This window comes from Poecilia reticulata, chromosome 9, assembly GCF_904066995.2.
Source record: "Poecilia reticulata chromosome 9, P_reticulata-male-v2, whole genome shotgun sequence".
In the NCBI taxonomy this organism is placed as follows: domain Eukaryota; kingdom Metazoa; phylum Chordata; class Actinopteri; order Cyprinodontiformes; family Poeciliidae; genus Poecilia; species Poecilia reticulata.
Genome location: NC_088838.1, coordinates 20,330,913 through 20,352,540, shown reverse-complemented (window position 1 = coordinate 20,352,540; position 21,628 = coordinate 20,330,913). Strand labels below are relative to the sequence as shown.

The 21,628-nt window shown below is 37.4% G+C and overlaps 1 protein-coding gene and 1 long non-coding RNA gene across 5 annotated transcripts in view; one reads left to right on the top strand and one right to left on the bottom strand.

Moving 5' to 3' along the window:
* The window catches only part of agtpbp1 (ATP/GTP binding carboxypeptidase 1), a 32,827-nt gene that overhangs the window by 3,132 nt on the left and 8,067 nt on the right, over positions 1-21,628 (bottom strand). For 3 of the 4 annotated variants that reach the window (XM_008418476.3, XM_008418475.3, XM_008418477.3), the window contains 22 exons: positions 17,286-17,353; positions 16,576-16,639; positions 16,171-16,317; positions 14,394-14,525; positions 14,178-14,271; positions 13,989-14,026; positions 13,516-13,724; positions 13,245-13,422; positions 11,805-11,896; positions 11,375-11,491; positions 9,547-10,295; positions 9,302-9,385; positions 9,050-9,136; positions 8,494-8,642; positions 8,295-8,382; positions 7,614-7,758; positions 5,745-5,895; positions 4,540-4,720; positions 4,242-4,371; positions 3,675-3,806; positions 2,979-3,155; positions 2,066-2,217 (listed from right to left, as the gene is read on the bottom strand). In XM_008418476.3, coding sequence (XP_008416698.2) covers positions 2,066-2,217; positions 2,979-3,155; positions 3,675-3,806; positions 4,242-4,371; positions 4,540-4,720; positions 5,745-5,895; positions 7,614-7,758; positions 8,295-8,382; positions 8,494-8,642; positions 9,050-9,136; positions 9,302-9,385; positions 9,547-10,295; positions 11,375-11,491; positions 11,805-11,896; positions 13,245-13,422; positions 13,516-13,724; positions 13,989-14,026; positions 14,178-14,271; positions 14,394-14,525; positions 16,171-16,317; positions 16,576-16,639; positions 17,286-17,353 — 3,364 coding nt within the window. Of the gene's footprint in view, positions 1-2,065; positions 2,218-2,978; positions 3,156-3,674; positions 3,807-4,241; positions 4,372-4,539; positions 4,721-5,744; positions 5,896-7,613; positions 7,759-8,294; positions 8,383-8,493; positions 8,643-9,049; positions 9,137-9,301; positions 9,386-9,546; positions 10,296-11,374; positions 11,492-11,804; positions 11,897-13,244; positions 13,423-13,515; positions 13,725-13,988; positions 14,027-14,177; positions 14,272-14,393; positions 14,526-16,170; positions 16,318-16,575; positions 16,640-17,285; positions 17,354-19,565; positions 20,100-21,628 lie in introns of those variants that run through there. The other variant, XM_008418478.3, reaches the window with a different exon arrangement.
* On the top strand, positions 20,212-21,619 carry LOC108166583 (uncharacterized). The gene is made up of 2 exons (XR_001776935.2): positions 20,212-20,413; positions 21,211-21,619. It is a non-coding gene; the product is annotated as an uncharacterized LOC108166583 (long non-coding RNA).

The window sequence follows — 21,628 nt, the reverse complement described above, 5'->3', positions numbered from 1 at the left end:
AGTAGTTTAAATATATTTTTCAGCTTTGCAATGTCGACACAGTCTGAAAAAAATCCTTAACAACACTAATGACTTTCAATAAGTTTTATTGTTGTAAAATTATTTTAATTGGTAAAAAACCTGACCTTCATTATCAGTTCTGTCTGAAGAATTTGACGAAGCCTACAGAACATCTGTCAATAGTTATCCAGGAAACTGTGCAAATGTTCAGAGAAGAACTGCAGGTGTTTTGAAGATTCATCTGTTCATTCACAACATTTTGTTACGTTAAGAAAAACTTTTTACACTTTTATTCTTAAATGCATTCTAAGATTGTGGCATTCTTTTGCACCTGTGTTAAACTTTTGCATAGTACCATATGTATAACTTTCACATAGCAATGCATTCTTAACTAGGAAGATGGAACCAGAGCATTGCTGACAGATTTCTATTGCAACACATCTTCTACAAACAGAAACAAGTCTTTGTATCTGTAATTTGAAACAAGGAGATGTTTGAATATTTGTATCTCCTCTCAGTCTCCACACAACACTGTAGGTTTAGGAGAAAAGAAAAGTTATCCCTAAAAAACAAAGTCTTCACTATAATTTGAACCTCCGCAAGTATCTTTGTTGAATCTCTTTCACAGAGCAAACCTTGTTTAAGAAGTAAACTGTACAAAGATGTGAGGTATGCTTGGATTGCTTAGGCTAGGCTTTGTCATACAGCTATTTTATGAAGACTGCACAATTCCTTTTGAAAAGACTCCTACTTAAGTCCATAATAACATGCAAATTTATTCCGGTCGTGCAGAGGGGCAAGGCTAGTTTACATGTTCAATGTGCATTTAATCCACACTGTGCCACTGACTGCTCAATGTGGCCGTGAAAACCTCCTCTGGGAGACAGAATTGATAGAATTTCAATGATGGTCGCGCCAGACCTGCATAAATGCATGTCTTTATTTGTATCTCGAGTAGTGCATCAGAGGGGAATGTAGATTGTACAGACAAATCATAACGGCTTTTAGACTATGCTTAAAAAGCAGACCCACTCAACCACAAAAGCAGCGCTTGTCCAGACTCGATGTTGTCAAAGTCATTCTTTGATTGGACGCCAGCAAGTCGGATTAGAATCAGCCTAAGAATACCCAGGATTTTACATTTTCAACAAAGACCCATCCTATAACAACACATTTTGTTTACATCTGGCCTCAAGAAGCATCTTTAAAGGAACGGGACACATGTGGAGAGTCTGATGTGCTTCAGTTCACACCTGGTGTAACAATGTGTCTCGAGTGTCCACTTGTGATCAGATCTTCCCTCTTCAGCACATATGAAAACATTTACTGAGGCTCCGCGACACACAGCCACAGCTGCGGCCAAACACTAGGTAAGCAGAGCAGAGCTTTTTAATGACCGTTTACTGGAAAATAAAATACGTTTAAGACCCCAGATGAAACTTTACATTGAGACAATTTTATTCAGATTTGAACAAACATTTCCAGTGATGCTGTTACAGATTAAATTAGTTTATGTATAATTTGTGATATTCTGAATGATCTCACTGCTTTTTATTAAGAATGGGTTGGTACTCCTACAGATTTAACAGGAATTAAGCATAAAATTTAAACCAACAATTGTAGTCTGGCTAGGCCAGCAGCAGAGTTTTGCAGCCTCATTTAAAAAAAAATAAATAAACTTCACTGCGTATTTTTAGACCTCTCAATCAGAACTGGCTTTAACTTCATTAGTAAGTTGAGCCAACAGAGGCTCACCTGTTGGATCGGAGCACATGAGCCTGTCTTTGCTCCCCATGTTCATGTGTGCCTTGTCCACTTTGTACCAATTTTAAATAGATACAGCGGACTGTAGACCAGAAACGGACCACAATAGTTGCGGTTCTTGAGATGCTCTGACCCAGTTATCTAATCATCACAATTGTATCTTTGTCAAACTGTCAAATTTGCCCATTTTTTCTCCTTCCAACATGTCAACTTTGAGGACAAAATGTTCCCTTCCAGCCTCATTCTAATCAGTGCCACAATAGAAGAAATATTTAGCCTGATTGTAGCATACAAGACAGACCTGACGTTTTTGGATTGTGTTCCAATGATATCACTCTCCAAATCCAGCAAATTCTGGTGATTGCGGAGACTCGTCAACCTCTTCAGCCTCAGCATGGCTACACAGAACTGGGCCCCCATCTCTTCAAGCTCTCTGGTGCTGATCTGGAGTCCCTGGATTAACATGCAATGGTATCAGAAGAAAGCAAGACACAAATATACACAAATTAGCCTAAATATAGTTATTTTAAATGTTTTGGTGTACATTCAAAAAGCTTATTTTTTAACGATGCAACATATTTTGTGGAGAAAACCTTTACATAAAGCCATAGAAGGACACATTCATGCAGAGAAAATCTTCCCAGTGAGGGAGCAACCACACACAAAGCTAACCTCTATCTTACCCAAAAAAAAACTTCCAAGTTTCTTTTCTCCAGAGGAAAACTGGAAACATCTAAACTTGGCGTGGACACTGAAGTATAAAGCCACAACTCAATAGACAATTGTTCCTGCACATCCTGCCAAATATTTTCACAGGGTATAAGAGAGACCTCCTAGAACTGTAAGCATATTAGATGTTGACTTTGGCAAAATTCAGATGGAGAGAAATCAGCTGGGATGGGAAAAACATGCAGGCAAAAAAATAAGATGGTAATGATTCCAAAAAGGAAGGAGAAAAGATGGGAATTCATCAGAAGAAAATAGAACCAAAGCTCCCCCTGGTGGACATTTAGGATGTTCAAGTGATGCACTCAACAGCCCAGATAAGTTTAACCAAGATATTAACATTTAAAACATACATTTTTCTTCCAACAAGCAATTTATTGACTTATTTACAGTAGAAACTGGTCAAAGAAAGCCATCAATTCTAAGGTTTAATCATCAAAGTCAGGTCTATTATTGACCGTTTTCATATAAAAATATCAAATTCATACCTTATATTTGCCCTGATCGCAGCCACAGAGTGTGCTTTCCATGGTGTAACTGCGTTTTACTCCAATCTCTCTCCAAACAACAACTCGAGCAGTTGACTCTTTGGAGCGCTCCACAACAAAACTGGAGCTAGCCAGACTGAAGGCAGGGGCGATCTGGGACAGGATCTTGGGAAGAGTCTGTAAAATAAACCAATCATTGTTCTCCGTTTTAAGCAAAAATAACTGTGCAAAGATTTTAGTGCCTCCGTTAGGCCTCGATTATCTTAATTATTAGGTAGTTATCATGGAAACTGAACATGAACCGAGATGCAGATGCTCATAGAGCTGCACTGATTTCAGTAAATTGGAGAAATTCAAATTGTAGAAATGGTTAGTTGTTTTGGGATTGAAACTTTTGAAAAACCTTGGTACTTATACCTTAATACAGGTAAAAGACCAAAGCTTGATCATATAAAGGAGACAAGTGAAATATTGGAATATCTTAAATAAAAATAAGTTGGCCCATGCAATTTCTCTGAGGGACAATTGAATACTATAACAGTGTTGTACACAATATGACTGTGTTATAATATAAATATGAGCTACATGACAGCAGGTTTAATTTAGAAATAGAGGACAGTAAGACTCAGTATTTATACATAACCTTTTGTAGAGCTACAAGCATGTATCTTGTCCTGTGTGAAAGTGTGTGTTTACCCTGTATCCAAGGTCCTCTTGTAAGTCGCTCGAGGTTGCACTGATATCGGACTGCCAGACAGTCTCCTTCACGCTGCAGCCGTACATGAATACATTTTTCTTTCTGGAATGACCGTGGTAATCACAGAAGACCTGCGGATTTATGGAAACAGAGAGGATGAACTCTCTGTGCATGCTGTAACCTCTTCCATAAAATAGTAGAAGTAATAACATTCATGCCAATAATAACTGAAGAGGGATTGTACTATAAAAAGAAATTTTAATTACTGAAAATAAAATAATAATTAGCCTCCTTTTTAAACGATCGTGCTTTGTAAACAAGTCTACACAAAAAAACAAACATCTCAAACTTTCTGATAGCACCAAGGCCAGCAGAGTGAGTTGTTTGGGATGAATTCATAGATGACTTGTCACTAAGTTTTCTGTACACTGTACATTTATGCTGCGCTGCTCGGTTACACTGTGCTGTGCCACTGAACTCGAGAACTGGCAGCATAATTAGGCAGTTAAAGGAAAAAGTGCAAAATGTCCCAAAGTAATTTAAGTGTAGTTAATTAAAAGTCATACCAGAGGTGTTCTTTGTATGTATGCAAGATACTGCAGCAGGCTCTTTGTATGGTAGATGGTGGGGTGGAGCTCAGGATCGGGGTTCTGCCACTGGCGATTCAAGTCCTCTCCACTCAGTGAACAACGATGACTGCAGCGGAAACGAGATTTGCAGGATACTGAGTGTAGAACAGAGTCACAGCTACAGATTCCTTCCAGTCAAGGTTTAATATGTGCCTTAAGCTAGCTATGACCACATCAGATGAGTGAATACTTTAAAGTTTAAAATGTTACTTTTATTCCATCTCTGTGAACTCACTTTCCGTTAACAACTCCGTCAGGGTTGAGCATGGGGACTATCTTGAAAATGTAGGCCTCTCTCAGGTTGACTGCCAGTGGACTGGTGCCCATGAGGAACTCCAGCGTCCCCTTCATCACCCAACTAGCATTGGTCTCCCCAGGATGCACTCTGGCAGATAGGAAGATAAATGGCCGATTCCCTGGAGTGGGAGAAAAAAATAAAGGTAAAGAATAAACAATTAATCGGAAAAATTTAATGCGCTAATATTACAAAATGCTAATTATTCCAACGATTGACGATTACATTTTTTTAATCGATTGATAGCACTAGAATAAACAAATGTAGAGGATAATGGAATAAAGACCATGTCAATAAACCTCTGACATTACGGTCACCTCAAACGAGGAAAAAAAGAAAATCTCTAGTTTTTACCATCTTGCAATCATTTACGTAGAATATTCTATGATGAACAGCTCTTTAACTAAATAAACAAGCGTGTGGTATTTAACTAGTGGTTGTTTGCAGTCACCATCTTTATAAACATGTTTGTTTGCCTGCTAAGATTGGCCAGAATACACACGGTGCCATAAATAAGATGTCACGTGGCACTTTTCCAGTGACAATTTATTGCTCTGAGATCTAAAACAGATTTTGATAAATAACAGCCAACATAAGAAAAGTAAGATTTGCAGAATGAAAAAACAAAAGAGGTGCAGAATGAACATGTGTATAAGGCAATGGCATGAGGAGGAATAAAATTTAAATAAATTTTTTTCACAAATAAAAATGAAATAAAAATGTTACATTAAACTGAATTTATATTGTGCTTTCACAGTCTTGTTATAAGGAGACCAAATCCAATCAAATTTTTACCCTCCAGCAGCCAAACGACGATCTGTGTTGCACTTAAATTAGATGAAGTAAACCTTTACTTGTCAGCAACAATGACAATAAATGTTACATATTACGTTATAGGCTATTGAATAGGACATTGGTTTTGTTTCACTGATTATTTATAGCAGCAATCACCATGGTTGCTACAGCTTGTAAAAAAGACACCAACGTTTTTCGAATCTGGTGTATAAACAGTAAACGGCGCTCAACATCGTCAACCGCTGAACTTAAGAGTTCAGTTTACTTTTTAAAGTACAGTGTAACTAAACCTTGCTTATTGTTCAGCAAATAACGAGACATGGGCAATATACCAGAACTCATTCACTTACTGAACTGACAGATATGATCAGTGGATTTGGACTCTGGCATAGCAGTGATGGTGAGAAGTGGACATGTGTTTCCACTAAGGGTTTCACACAGAACATCCTGCCTCAAGTAGATCTGAGGAGTCCTCATATCCTCCAGTTTGGACAGGTGCATCTGTAAAAAATAAAAAAATATATAAGTCCTTAGTTCTCTTTTTCTAAAAAAAAATGTCTGAATTTATTATTCTAACTCTGATTTAATCTGAAATGTGTTTCTTGTACCATTGCATCAAATTTGAGTAGGCCTGTCACGATAAATTTTGCTGAGCGATTAATTGTCTAAAAAATTATTGTGATAAACGATAATATTGTTTCAAGACCTTTTGACACTGATTTAATGGAAATGACTAATAATGCATGCAATTTCCTGCCATAGATAGATGGTTCTTTTGAAACTTTATTTTCAAAAGAACACATAACACTGGAACTGATAAACTAAATAAACAAAACAACCAAAAATAAAAATGAAATGGATTCTCAGCCTAACAAAAAACGTACTTGAATAAAAACTAAACATAAAGCCAAAGTGGAAATAAATACTGCATTCAACCGAAAGAGTGCAGATTATGAAGTCTGTATACTATATTGCCCCTCAGTAATCACTAGATTTAAATAGAGAAGATGGGCACGTCCGACCACCTAATACAATAGTTCACACTACACCATTTTTTGCCCCTATTTTCCCCTTACGACAATCTTAGATTGTTGGTCGAATCTAAGATTGTCGCTGGTGATTTCGTAACCGATCATCCTGCAGTATGTGGTGGGTAACGGTGGATCGTCGTGGCCGCTCCGATCTAAATCAAGGGTTTTCCCCGTCTGGGAGCTTAACGCTGAATGTGACAGGTAGCCAATCAGAAAGCGTGGATTCTCCTCCTGCTTTCTGAGGGAAAATAACGAGGGGAATCCCAAACAGCTGTCACGGCGACCCAAAGTCCAGCGGACATTGGAGATGATATGTGGAAACAACATTAATATTTATTCAACATTTCGTGCAAAGAATATAGAAATGACAAGAGGAGTTGGAGCCAAATTCCTACCGCAGTTGATAAACCCGGTAACTTTTCTACTGTTCTTCGTTAACGTGACATAAATTGGTTATAATGATTTTCATTCAGTCAGGACTTTATGCTGACTCTAGCCACATGCATCACAGGTAGATTCTAATAAAGCATTGAGAAATGCCTGTGATTAATGTCCGATTTTACAATTAGTTAACTGGACTTGAAGCCATTATTTTGTGCCATGTGGCTGGACACCACACGGCACTACCAACCCGATCGAACCGTTAGGATTTCTGTCGGCTAATGTGTGGTTTCAGGTTTAGAAAATGGACAGACAATCGGCCGACAACTCATGTAGTGTGCGCTGGACATTACACAAAGGAAATGAGGAAGGGAGGGTCAGTGGAGAGCACCGGAGCTGAGCCTTTTTTCATTCAGTGTCAGCAACAGAAAGAAAAAAACGGCAGGAAGAGACGATAAAGCCGATAATTAAAATGAGGTTGAAAGGTTTAATTTATCGTGCGATTAATTGATTTATTGTTTATCACGACAGGCCTAAATTTGACTGACTCGGCTATAAAGCTCTACTAAGTTGCTCAATATAAATGAATATAGTTTAGAACATTAAATCTGTACAAGCTTATAATGGAAAGGACAAAAAAGTTGAAGTATCAAATGTTTAACAACATGAGCATAAAGTGATACTAGCAGTTAGAACATATCAAAAAAGTACCAAAACAATATACTTATATTCATATTTCTCATGTAAAGTGTATGTTGACAAGCAAAACATTTAGTTGTGAGACTATAAGTGGGACTGAAGCAGTACCTTGAGTGTGGAGTATGTGTAAGGGTAATGATAGGCAAAGTAGCAGACATCATCCTTATGGATGAAGGTTACGGTGAAGGTCAGCGTATAATACGATTTTCCTTTTTGTCCCCCAGTTGCAACAGAACTTCTTGCAAAGTGATTTCTGTGAATATAAACATTTTAGTTGAACAGTACAAAGGAAATCAATCTAAAAAAAAACCTTAAGCAGGTAATTTATTCTGTAAAGTTATGTTGCATATTCCTGCAATAAAAAAAAATCATCCACTAAAAGAGTCACTTTCAGATTTGGAAGATTAAGCGAGGTCAGTACAGAACAGAGTTCTTTAACATCTAGACAGTAAAAAAAATCTCCAACATCATACATGGCTATTCTTTCTAAAACACAAGTGAAGATGGAGTGAAGCAGTGATACACTTTCTAAGAGAGGCCTTTTAAAAATGGCTGAGCACCAAGTCTGTTATTATGAGCTCATAATTTTTATTAATGCAGCAAGTATAAAATATAATATAGTCAAGTGTGTGCTCTGCGGCTCGGTGAAGTGTGCTACATTAAAGTGTAAAACTGCTGTGGTGTTATGGAACTCTAATACTAATTGCAAAGTTTCTTTAATGGCTTCTTTAAAAAAAAAAAAAAAAACAATTATCTGCATGTCCATTACAAATTGTTGATTTCACCTACTTATAATAACAAATGTCTGTTCCTGTCCTGACCCATTGAGGCTTTCCGCCGATGGCCTCCTGGACAGAGTACATCAGTGGTTGCATGCCTGTACGCAGACAAACATGTTTAAACAGATTTATGCATAAAGTTACACTATACCATACTGCATCTCCTTTGCCAGAGTCTGTTTTCCTTCAGATGATGCTTCATGTCTCACCATAGTTAAACTGGCTGTTTGACTTCTCACAGTTGATGATGTTGAAGCGGTACCCAGTCCCGGTTCGCATGCCACTCACTTCAAAGTAAAACCACTGATGGTAGTGATTACTGTTGATATCAGCATTCAGAACAAGATCATACTCAGATCTGGAGAAAATAAAAAAGCAGAGACAATAAATATGAACCTAAATATCAACCAACAGAAAATATATCACATAATTCATTACATCACATGTATTTATACAAAATATGTAAAAGAAAATGTACAAGGGGACATACAGTCAAGCCCAAAATTATTCATCCTTTCAAGGTTTAGATTCAAATTTATTTTTCATTTAACCAAGAAGCTTCTGATGCGTTCCTCAATGAAAAATAAGCAAACTTTATTGTTCTAATTAAAACCACTTGAAACCGTTGAAAAAACATGCTGTTAACACTGAAAGATTACTATACACCTAAATCTGGAAGGGATGTGAATACTTTTGGGCATGCCTGTACCTTGAGTAAGTCTGTAAGAGTACACTGCTAATATTTTTCACGAAGAGACAACTTACTTCCTAACTTGAATGGCTTTCCTGAGGTTTCCTGACTCAAACTGAGAGTTGAACTTCAGTGATTCGCCGTTTTCTTCAATCATGGAACTGAAACAAAAATGGTGGTCGATTTTTTAATGCATAGATAATGGTCACAAAATGAAAAATTGCTCTCTCTGATAACAATTCAATATAAACACTTAGACACTGGACGGAAATCTATTGAACTCTTTCACCTACGAAAAAACCTTCAGCAGCCATGTAATAACTCACCTGGGATGATCAATGTCGTAAACTACTTTATCTAGGATATCATTAGGATGAATCAGCCGCTCAATGTCCTGAAATATCTTGGACCTACAAAGAAAGAACCACTTGCATTATTACAAGATAAACACATTGTAAATTTAATATTCAAGCACAAGAGATATAAAAAATATATTGTTTTGTAATCATGTAATGGATTGACTTTTCTTGTAAACATTTCTTTTAGCCACTTTCTTTTGCAGTTGTCTCACCTTTGTACACCATAAATTCTCTCCAGAAGAGGCTCCTTTAACATTGGAGCTATATGTCCAAAGTAATCTGGGTAAGCCACTTCAGCGTACTGTGGGACTGACTGTGTCCCCTTCACCATCTCCACATAAAGGTCAGGGTCATGCAGTGGCAGGAGTCGAGCAGTGTCTGGCACCTCCAGAAGCGGAGCATCACCTGCTTCGTCTTCAGTACCTTCTGACCCACAATCCGAACCCACGTTGCTGCCTCCTCCACCGGTGCGACGTATTGGGAAACCTCCAAGGAGCACAGGCGGTTGGAAGTGCCTCAAGTTGTTAACTGGAGAGCCTTCGTGTTTGACCTTCTCAGAACCAGCTTCTGCATTCTGACTCCCTTTGTCCTCAAGAGAGACACCCTCCAGTTGATGGGACAGCTCCTGCTCTATCATGTGACTTTGACAGAGAGACGTTGAGATGGAGGTTGGAGCGGTGCGTCTATCTGGAGCTGGAATGTTGATGCCCTCTTGTTGATCTTTGTTCTTACTGAGGTGGATTGTGTCCAGGTCCAGAGGAGTTTGAGAACTAGCGAGAAAGGGACATGACAGAGTCTGATGCTCTTTGACAGAGGTGCAAACGTTCTGAGAATCTGGTATTTGCTTTGGAGACGGGGTTTGAGCTGTGGGCACTTCAGCTGGCCGACTGAACCGAGCAGACGATGATGAGAAGAGATATGTTGACGGAGAGGCGCTCTTCGAAATGTCAAAGCTATACCCCTGTAAAAAAATTAAGGTATGCACATTTATTCAAAGGAGAGTAAATTTTGAGTAATCAAGTTGGAAAAATATGTTGGATTATCTTGGGCAGACAACAAATCTGCCAGTGACACAATAATAGTTTTAAGGTTAAGATACCATGCTCAGTCAGTACAGTAGGTCTCACACAAAACCTAACCAGTGGTTCAAAGACAAAGGTACCGGTTGGCCTCTACGTAACTGAAATTATTGTTGTACTACTGAGCATCGTGTTAAATACTGTCAAGAGACCAAGTCATTGACATGTGGTTTCAGTGGACAGAGGCTGAAGCGTTAGAGAGCCCTGTACATTAGTGGTGAAAGGAAAATGGTTTGTAGAGGTTTCATTTTTAATGCAGTGCTGTAAATTTTACTGTATTTGGTTTCACAATCTTATGAAACACTTGACAGAATTATATATATATTTTTAAATAGGACAGGAAAAATAATGAACCTTATTTATGATTATGATATAAAAATAAATGCACTGCTAAAATATTTTCCAGTATGCTTTAGCCATTTCTCGTATTTTGTAAGAACTTTAACGGCCTACAAAATAGTTATTTGTAGCATTTCTGCCATGAGCTGAGCTGTTATCTATTTACATTTGAAACAGGAGGAATGTCACACTTTGCCAGAACAAACATAGTTGAAGAACAATGGCTTTTACCATTTTAAATAGGCATGGTTTCAAGCTTTACACTGTTTCTAGAATCTTATATTAGCAAATAGGACCATTAGAGCAGCTAAAATTACTAAGTGGAAGCATCTGTCTCTGTATATTCTCTAAAGCCATGGTTTCAAACTGTTGCACAGGTACAGATGGTTGAATTTGCACCAACTCCAGCGCAGCACAAATACAATTTTGGTGTTAGGCTTACTATTATCATCTGAAATGTAAAGTTTATGAGCCATGTAGCTGTGACAGTTTGGGTGTGATTCTTTTACAGTTAAAAGCAGACAACTGTGACATTTTAGCCAACTAGTCCAACATAAACAAAATTAAATCTATATTGTGAGAAAAAAAAAGACCATGGATCCTAAAAGTAGACAATGCCCACCTGAAAGTCTTCAGAAAGCTCTGAGAAAAACTTCTGATAGTCCTTCAGCTCCTCAAATGAGCGTCCAATGTTCCTATTGGGATGTAGCTTGTTGAGATCTGTTTCTATGTCATCATTCTGATAGGGAGAAGACAGCAATAAAATTATGCCAGAAACAACACAAATGGAAACAAACATAGTTGAAGAAGAAAGCCGAATGTTTATTTAGTCAATTTAAGTGAAGTGACTGCCATCTGCTGGAAACTAAAAGAATTGCAAATACAGGGAATGGCATGTAATTGAAGTTTGTACAATAAAAAGGCTATTTTAGTTAAATTAGCATGAAGAACAAAAGGGAAAAATGAGACACTTAACCTTTAAAATAATAATAGAAATAATATATCAGGTTGTTATATCAAACTTTGTATATAAATTTAAAACTGGGTATTACCAGGCTGCATTGATCCTTATCTTCATCGTTCTCAGTGTCTGTCTCTCCCTCGGCCTCCTCGTTATCATCGCTTTCATCCACAACATCATCCACTGTGCAAAAAACATATAGACACACGTTTATTTTTGTTCTTTGTCCAAGCAAGTGTTTAACCAGCTTAATGTACAAATAGTTACTTGCAAAAAGACTAAACTTTAAAAAAAATAAAAATTATAATACAAACCCCATCTTCAATACATTTTGTCTTTTTTATTATGGGATAGACCACAAGAAAGTAAAGCAAAAATGTGATGTGGAAGGGAAATGGAAACATTTTCACAAATAAAAATCTGAAAAGTGTGGCATACTTTTGTATTTAGTACGAGTGTTGTGCCAACTTCTTTCCATTTTCAGATGAAATGACTGCTACGCTAGATGTTGAAAATTTTAGATACCTTTGGTTTTTATGATGCAGTATCAAAGTATTATGTAGAAGGGAGTATTATGCAAAATCAACTTTGAGGTTTGCATCATGTTATAATGTTATTTCCTCATTAAAAACAATACATGGAGTGTTGCTTTGATTCTTTCATGCATGTCTGAGAAATCCTTTAATCTCCCCTGGTAACCAGTCAGGGTGCCCAAACACTTGCTCTCACCAAGCGCTGCATTTTCCACTCAGCTCCTCCTCAGAGCTGCAGTCTCCAGCCGAGCATATCCCATTCAGCTCCTCAAGACTAGTGGCAGCAGCAATTAGCAAACATCTGGAGGAGTTGCGAGTCTGCTGAGCTCATAAGAACTACTTCTCAGTGCAATGCTCCTATGTTCTTAAAGGCTTACTGGACAAAAATTGTTGAAGGAAGGCCAGAGTTGTAAAGAGCTGGAGCTTTTTAAAGAGACGGAGCTCCTAAATTCAAGGCGTCAAATTGCATGATCAAATTTCTTTAAAGTCATGTTGATGTATACAGCATTATGAGATGTTGAATATTCAGTTAATTGTGTGAACTGAAGTTAAAATAGTTACATGATTGTACTATAATATGGTACCTATAATGTTCTCTAAAAAAGTGAAGGAGGACAAATACAAATAAATGCCACAATCAAATTTTTTATTTCTAAAAAAAAAATAAACATCATGAAAAACCTGCATCATTTTTCTTAAATATCACTACTGTTACGCTCTTCTCAGAGTAATTTTATAAAATCACAATAATATTTACATACCCCGTTTTAAAAAACTGCTGCTATGGTGGTTTTTTGGGGGTTTTTTTTTACTGAAAAGGCAAATCTTGTGCAACAGATTCAAGAGCCACTTGCATTAACTGTTGGTTAAGTGTTTTTGTTGCATTAAATACTAAGTTTGGTATCTTGCAAATTGTTTAAAGCCCTGAGAATATTTATTAACTGAGCACACTAAACTGCAAATCCACATAAGGTTGTGAATACGTTGTGTAACCTCACCCCCAGAAAGCTGGTTGTACAGCTGGTCCACAGGCCCTCCAGGAGGGACCTGATGCAGAAGAAAGTGGAAGGCCGACTTGATGGTGGGCACAGGCAGGCGATTCTTAGGAAAACACTTTCTCATGATGAGGCTTGAAGTGTTGATCAGAGGATCCAGTGTCCGCACGGGTAGACACTCCTGAAAAACAAATACAGAAAGCACAGCAGAGTCTCAGACCGTATATCTGTACTGTTTGCTTTCGTTTCTTCTCGTTTAGATTTTCTTACTCACAGTGGAGGAGTGGTACAGGATCCTCATGCCGTCGGCCTCCAAAAATGCTCTACGGCCCAGTTTGAGGTTGGTAATGTTTCTGAGGCATACCAGCAATCCTTTACGAATCAACATACAGCGGTGTCGAGTGTCGTTGCGATGCCAATCCAGATACAAAGCAAGCAAGACGGGCACATGGCCACTGTCCACTGCACGACGGGCATTAGTTTCTGCACACGGGAGTAAAAGGAGTAGCTGATAAAGTAATGCCACATATAACTTCCATACTGTGGGATGGACTAACTAAAGGTGTAATGAATTAAAAAAAACCCATCAAGCGCAGGCATAATATACAGGACAGCAGTAGGATCCAAAGCAAATTAAATTATTCAAAGTAATGATGAGAAAAAGGAAACAATAAGCTACACTAGATGAAGATGCTGCTGAGAAATTACCACAGAACAAAGCTTAACTCGACAAAAACAATTACTCACTGGATTTGAGCAGAGCTCCCAGTGCGTCCAGAGCTACCCTGTTAATTTTAAAGCAAGGCAAAAGGGTTACATGATGATTGAGGACTCTATCAGAAAAAGGCCAAGGAGATGTAGCCTGTGGATACCACTGGTATCTTTTAAATACAAGTTCATGCTTCTTCACTACCAGACAAAAAAACAAACACTCACTTAAAGAGGCTTGTGTTCTTCTTGCTGTACGGCCCAACAATCTTGAAAATGATTTCCACCATACCAGTCTTGCCCAAAGAAATGGCATTCACCGCTTTATATAGTAAGGGGGAAAAAAATTGAGAAAATTGTGCTAAATGCTCAAGAGACAAAAACATTTGTCGTAAAATGCTTTCTTTGCTCAACTCCCAGACACAGAGGATGCCTTTTACTTACAGTTGTTAGAGTAGATCCTGAGAACCTGCAGACAGGGCAGAAGCACTTTAGCGTTCTGTAGATTTTGTTTCACTACGTCGACTGTGACGTTCAGAGCTCCACTTAGACGTGCCTTCACTCCAAACTTTCTGTCTGAACATACACAAGGTTCAATATCAATGCACAAGAAAGAAACAATGTGCTTATACTGTGCCTCACTGCAGATAAACGTCACCTATATTTCAATGTGTGATTTCGTTTTTTAACAATTTTTAATTATTTACGTGATTAAACATGTTAACAGTGTAGGACAAGAATCACGTTAAGATTATGCACTCAACATGTAGAACTAATTTATCATCCGAGTTATTCACAGCATACAAATGTTTTTTTTTTAAAGCAGGCATTTGCACAGTTTTCTTTTAACATCTATATAACTACATCATTAACAGTCAAGTTGACATAAAAAGTTACAAAAATACCTAATCAACTTTTTTAATTTGAAGAAATGCACAAACGGCATGTTATTTCATAGGTGAAGGTGACAAACTCTGGTATTTTAAATATTTTTACAACCCCCACAATACTACAACTCAATGGATCTTTAGCAAGGCTCAGACAAAGGACAATACTAAACTAGCTTTCCAATTAGACCCATCCGTTCTTAAAATACTGAATCTGAAGCTTATATTCGGATGCCAACACTGACATGGTTGTCAACATAATTTTAAGGAGAAGAGATAACTTTTTGTGAAGCTAAAGGGATTTCAAAAAGGGAAGCTGAATTTGTCATTCCAAGTGATCAACACATTTGTGGTTGATGATTTGAGTTTTCTGTGATTTGTAAGAAGCTTTAAAGCAAATGCAACCATTTTCCTCAACTGGCACTTCAAATAGAGTGAACTTTGATTTGTACAAGAAAGGTTACTTAGGCTACAAGGTATCTAATAATTATAACCAATATGCATTTTAGATATTTGGACATTTGATGTTGCTGCCTTTCCTCCTCGTTTATTAGACATGTTTCTAATTTGATGAAAATCCTTCATTGTGACATAAATGTAGTCAATGGAAGTAGATGGAAGGTGGGACACTCATCGACTATGCATAAACCTTTTCACCTTCATTCAGTGAAGGCGTAATTTAAATTTGTGTAATAATGCAAGTAAAGAACAATACAATTTGATTTTCAGTTAATGAAATGCAATGGAAATTTTGACTTTTGCTTGTTGGGTATGAAGGACAGAGCGACTTTAATTCTAAGTCCTCTAAACATTGGTTAAATTGATTGGATGTAGTTTAAGAAAAGGTTATCTGACTGTTTGCAGATGCTCCTCCGCCTACTTTAAAAAGTACAGACAATATCCCAAAAAGCTGCTGCATCTCCATGTGGAGAAGCAGCGGCTTTACTCTGACCTGTCTGAGAAACTCATTTTGGCTGCCTGCGTTAGTGATCTTGTTCTTTCAGTCATGACCTAAAGTCCTTGATCATAGTAGAGGATAGGAATGTAGATTGACCGATAAATCAAGAACTTTGCCTTAGCTCTTTCTTCACCATGACAAACCAGCACAGCACCCACTTCCCTGTAGGCACCACACCAGTCTGCCTATAGATCTACATCTCCATTTTTCCAGAGAGGGAAAAGAAGATCCATAGAACAAGATTCAGAGACACTTAAACTCTTCCACTTAGGGGAGAACTTCTTCCCCGACCCAGAGAAGGCATTCTACACTTTTACAGCTCAAGATCATGTTTTAGATGGTAATAGATGGTGATAGACTGTGACAATAAAAATACCTTTTGGTCCAACCTTGGCCAGTAGTGAGTGAAGCTGCAACATAAGTTCCTCACTGGAAGGAAGTTCTTTACTGGCGGAAATCAGAATCTGGAATAGAACTCCAGTTCCTCCTTTGGAAACAAACACTCCCACTCTGCGGCCTCTGCCTAAGACAGAAAACCAAGAATAGAACTGCACTAAATGAGCTGAAACCTAATTCAGGACAAGATTAGAACCACTTGAGTTAACATTGATGCAATTTATTTCTACCACATCGTTAATTGTGGAATCACATTATACCGTGTATGCATTAAGAACATGTATCATGTTTTAAAATAATTTTTTGCACTTATAAATAAATGCAGGTATTCAGACTTTAGGCAGCTTGATTTTAATGTGAAGAAAATAAATCAGAGTCTTCTTACCAACTGTCAGCAGCTCACTGAGGATGCACATGATGTTCAAGGTGGTCTGGACATCCCTGCTGTTCTGTCAAAGTGACAAACTCCACAAATGTTAAAATGATACACACAGTTTGCAAATTGGAGAAAGAAGCGCAATTCTCTCAACTTTTTTCAGAAGTTTTTATTTTTGGATTAAATGTAGAAGACTTTGGGATCAATGTGAAATCAGCTGCAGAATTGCAGTTTTTAAAGGATAATGACAAAGTTTAGAAATGAGAAGATTGTCCACTAAAAGCAAAATAAATTAATTTGCTTTTAATAAACCCTTTTGACTGAGAACAGTTGTGTGATTTTATGGTTACAAGTGAATACATGGTTTTAGGCCAAAAATGAGGAATAAACAATCCTTAATTCTTACATCTTATAAGGTTTTAGTTGAATTATGGTTCCTTTTGTGGTGTTTTTTGTATACTGGATTGTTTTCAAATTTTCTATAACATTTTCAGACATAGATCAGAGGTTTTCAAGTGAAACTTATTTATTCTAAAACCTGCATCTGAGAGGTCAAAAACCTCCATTATGTGGTTGAATCCAAAAGGATAAATGTAAGACTGTTCATGCAAAGTAAGTTAATCCTACGGTTGTTGAATTTTACAAAAGGTGGTCTATTAAACAGATTGTGTTGCAATGCCGTGAAGGGAAAGTCTGTGGTTGAGTGAGAATGTGCTGACCTCCAGGGAAGAAAGGATGACCTCCATTCCACTGGAGCCTTTGGACATCACCTCTTTTCCACTCCTCTCTGCAACACCACACAGAATAAAAAGAATCAGAAATGTAAAAAACACAGAAATTAGTTTAGTTCAATTGAAGTAAAGACTTTATAAAAAGAACAGCAGCACTTTCTAATCTTAATCCCACAGAGCAGGTGATGACCACCATTGCCAAACTCCTGTGATTTCTAAAGTCAAGCAAACTGAAAAAAAATTCAGAGTCCTTCAGAGGCTTGAAGACGCATCTCATCAGAGTCGACATAATGCAAGGAATTATTCTTTCTTTATAGCAGCCATCTTAGCTGGAGTCCTTGGTTTGTTTTCAGGAGCTAAAGTGTAGAAGATGGTCTCTGGTTAAACGGCTCAAACTTTAAAGGGCTCCCATTCGAAAATATGCTTTGCAATTACACTGGTTGCCACAACAGAGTGCAGAGGCTCACGTTACAACAGACAAAGAAAGTGACTGCATTCTCTACGGCGGACACATTTAATCCACTGTATCTTTACATAGCAAAGTGTTGTTTGCATCTATATTAGTTTTCAACATCTTGTATGTTCAACCTTTAAAGAATTTTAAAACAACTCTTCAAACATAAGATTACATTTTTGAGTTAACAGAAGAAGACTTTTGACATATCAGTACTTGACCTCTGCATTTTTGTCAGACTTTTTTTTTTGTTGCAAAAGCTAGCGAAAAAGATATTTTGTCTTGTTTTGCGAGTGCAAAAATATTAAAACAAACACATTAGAACTCCCAAAAACAAGAAAATAACCAGAACAGACACTGAAGGCTTTGTAACAAACTCTTTATAATACGATTTCTTATAATAAGTTTCAATGACAAAAAGCAAATAAATGTGGTGGAAAAAAAATGCATACAAAAATAATGACAAAAAGGGAACTAAATGTGACGTAAATGGCGTTATTACATTTCTTTTAAGTCAGCAGTTTATGCCAGATATGCAGACCTTGTATAAAAAAACCAAGTGGAGGATTACATTACTTGATGGAGATTTTAGACTTTATGTCTGGCAGCTTTGCGTGTTTGGCACAACATGCAATGCGTCATTAGCTGGTGCAAGTGGGGGTAAAATGTGCCAAGTATGCAGCTCTTACAACTTGCAGTAAGAAAAACATGCCAAAGTTACACTGGAGACCAAACAGGAATTGTGTCTGTCCAGTCTGTCCTTGCACACACTTTAGACCAGTGTAGAGGGGCGCAGCATCTTCCGAAAACATTTATAACATGCCAGACTTTTAAAAGAGCTTCTAAACAAATCAGCGCCTTGACACCTAGAAGGTGATTGATGCCTTTCCGTAAAAATGCATCCCAGAACAAAATTACCTACATTTTAATCTCAGCACAGTGAACTCCTATGTTTTTATTCAAGTAGAGATGCACAGAAATTTAAATGTTTGACTGGACCGGGTTGGGAATATAAAAATCTGATCATTATTGATCAGTGAACACATTGTCATTTTTGATATGAGTGGGGTATTTAAAATGAATTCAGAGGAAGCAGGAAGTATAAGAAGCAATTTAAAAGCAAATCATTTTCTAAGACATGTCCAGATATGTCTGCAATTCATTCAAGCAATTACAGTCAGTGCCTGTATTTTTTGAAAACGGATAACAGGAAGGCTAAATATATTACATAAGAGCTGCTCGGTTTTAGCTTTCAAGCTTTAAAACTATATTAAAAAATATGACTGAATTTGAAATACTGATGACCTTCACAAAACCTCAAAGCTTCAGAGTCTAAATTCTGGAAAGAATGCACAAGAAAGACAGTGTTTACAGTTAGTAATGTCGAGCTATTGCTAAGATCCTAATTAAATCAAATTTTAAATCTAAACTCTGCAATAACTTAGTTTTCAAATATTTTTAAAAAGTCTGATTCCCCCTCTACATCTAATATTATTGATGGCCACTCAGAACAGTAAGGCTAGAAGTATACATTTTTAAAGTTGTTCTTATATCTCAATTTTTACACAAAAATTGGGATCTTTTAAAGTCTGTGTCATCAGGTCAAAAGATGTAGTAAAATAAAATCCACAAAATCATTTCAAATCCAACTTTGTGTCGCCATTTTTGGTATCTGCTGCTAGTGCCTATGACTACGACAAATTTCACAAATGTGTAAAGAAAAATAGAGTATTAGGAATGTATATATTTCAAATTCTACACTCAATTCCAACTCTAAATAACTCACTGGTGTATTTTGTCATTTGTCACCCTACCTGATGAATCTGCATAGTCCAGCGATGGATAGTATCTCTTGGTGTAGTGATAATCCATTTTAAAAACAAAAAAACCTAAAACTTCTCAGATGGGATGAATGAAAATGTACACTGTTTTCCCAGTTACCAGCTTTTCTTTACCGCAGTAAATCAGAACCCTTCTGAATTTGATATGCTACAGTAAATGATGCCAAAAGTTGAAGAACTCCAAAAGCTTTATTGGTATGTCTGCATCCCCTCACGGCAAGCAGTGATCTCCTTAGATGTTAACACAATCCACCTGCTCTTCTACCATGTGTGCACAGATATCCACACTTAGTAACAAGCACCTCCCTTTAGACTCTGCCAACAACTCAACTACTGCTTGCTTCAACAGAAAATTGTTGTTTAAAATGCATCCCTTCAAGTAAAAGTTGGTAAGATGTAAGGGAATACACAACTCTGAAAGGACACTATAATAAGTCTTAGCTTTCTCTTGTTCTTTCTTTAGGTTCCTATTCACTGCCTCCTAAGCCCCTAAGACTCTGAACTTAAGACAGAGTACAGAAAAGTCCCTCCTGGAGTGTATAGTTACTGTGAACAGGGTCAGAGCCCCCCTTCCACTTCCCTCTGACCAACGTCATACTCGTACACGTTTCAAGTTGGAGTTAGAGGAGAGGCACTGACAGATAGCAAAGCAGGAGATGAGAAGGGGAACAGCTGTATATCATGATTGATAGAGTTACAGACAGACAGTTTTCCACTGTGCCCGTCAGTCAGAATGGATTAGCTGCTTGACTTTGGAGAGAGAAGAACTAAACTATGGGAAGAGGAAAGATGATATTCAGGAAAGACGAGATGGAAACAAGGTCAGAGGGAATGCAAAGCATGTTGGCAAGGGAAAAAGAATGATTTACCAAAATTCTTTACTTAATCACATAACACACGCATTACCTAGTTGTTTCTCTGAAAGTTGTTCTTGTTTACAAATATTTAGAGAAGGACTGAGAAAATGGTTGCTGACCAGCATCAGATTAATTACAGCACAATTGGCTGATTGGAAACTCGGAAAAATCATTTATTTTTACATCCAATGAACACAAAGTAAGGAGGTTCTGCCAGGTCACCTTGAGTTCCTCAGTATGGAAGCTGAAGGAAAAAGAGTCAAAGTTAGCCATTTTCAGTATCAGCGAGGTGTCTCCTACAACATGATTTTGCAAGTTTCAATTTGTTAAATTTAAGACTTTATAAAACTAATATTTTAGATTTCAAAATGCTATTAACTCAGACTAGTTATGTTTATCACTTTAAATTGCGTATTGTGTTTAGCAAGTCAACATGACCTAGTCGGTTTTTTTTTTATTGGAATGGTATTCCAGTGTTTCACACCTTGATCATCCAACTTTACCCCTTTCGTACAGTAGACAGAGAGGTCCGTAATGGAATGGTTAACTGCAGCAGGTTCCATTGAAATCCCAGTTCATTACGTTTATACCTTATAAAAAAAAAGCATCAAATAAAATTCAAAGAATGTTTTTGTTGTAATAATCCAGCAGAAACCAACTTGGCATGCTAAACAAAAGTTGACCGACATTAACTAAATAACATTGATGAGCCATGTTACGACCGGCGTCGTAAGGTTAATTATACAAACATGAATGTGCAGGTACCCGTCCCTGATTGGCTTTCCAGAAGACGACGGAAACGTCTAATTGGCTGCTTCCCGGAAGTGACGAATATAAAGGCTGCTGAAGCGGACTTCCTGTGTTCCATCCTTGACTCATCTCCACCGGCCACACCCCTTTCCTTTGTTCACCTGTGTTAGAGTTCTGGAGTGTAGGAGTGAGCTGCCGTTTATGTTTCCTCAATTTTCTCATGTTTTCTTAGTTAGGAAGGTAAGTTTTTGTCCTTTGGTTTATTTACTTTCGATTAGGTAAGTTTCTGTTACTATTTAGATAGTTTCCTTTTGTTTATTGTTTTTGGCTATAGCTCACTCTGAAGCCAAATACTCCATTTGTAACATCTTTATCAAAAGTAAATCTTTTTAAAATAAATAGTAATTATCGACTGTTCAACTTCGTGTG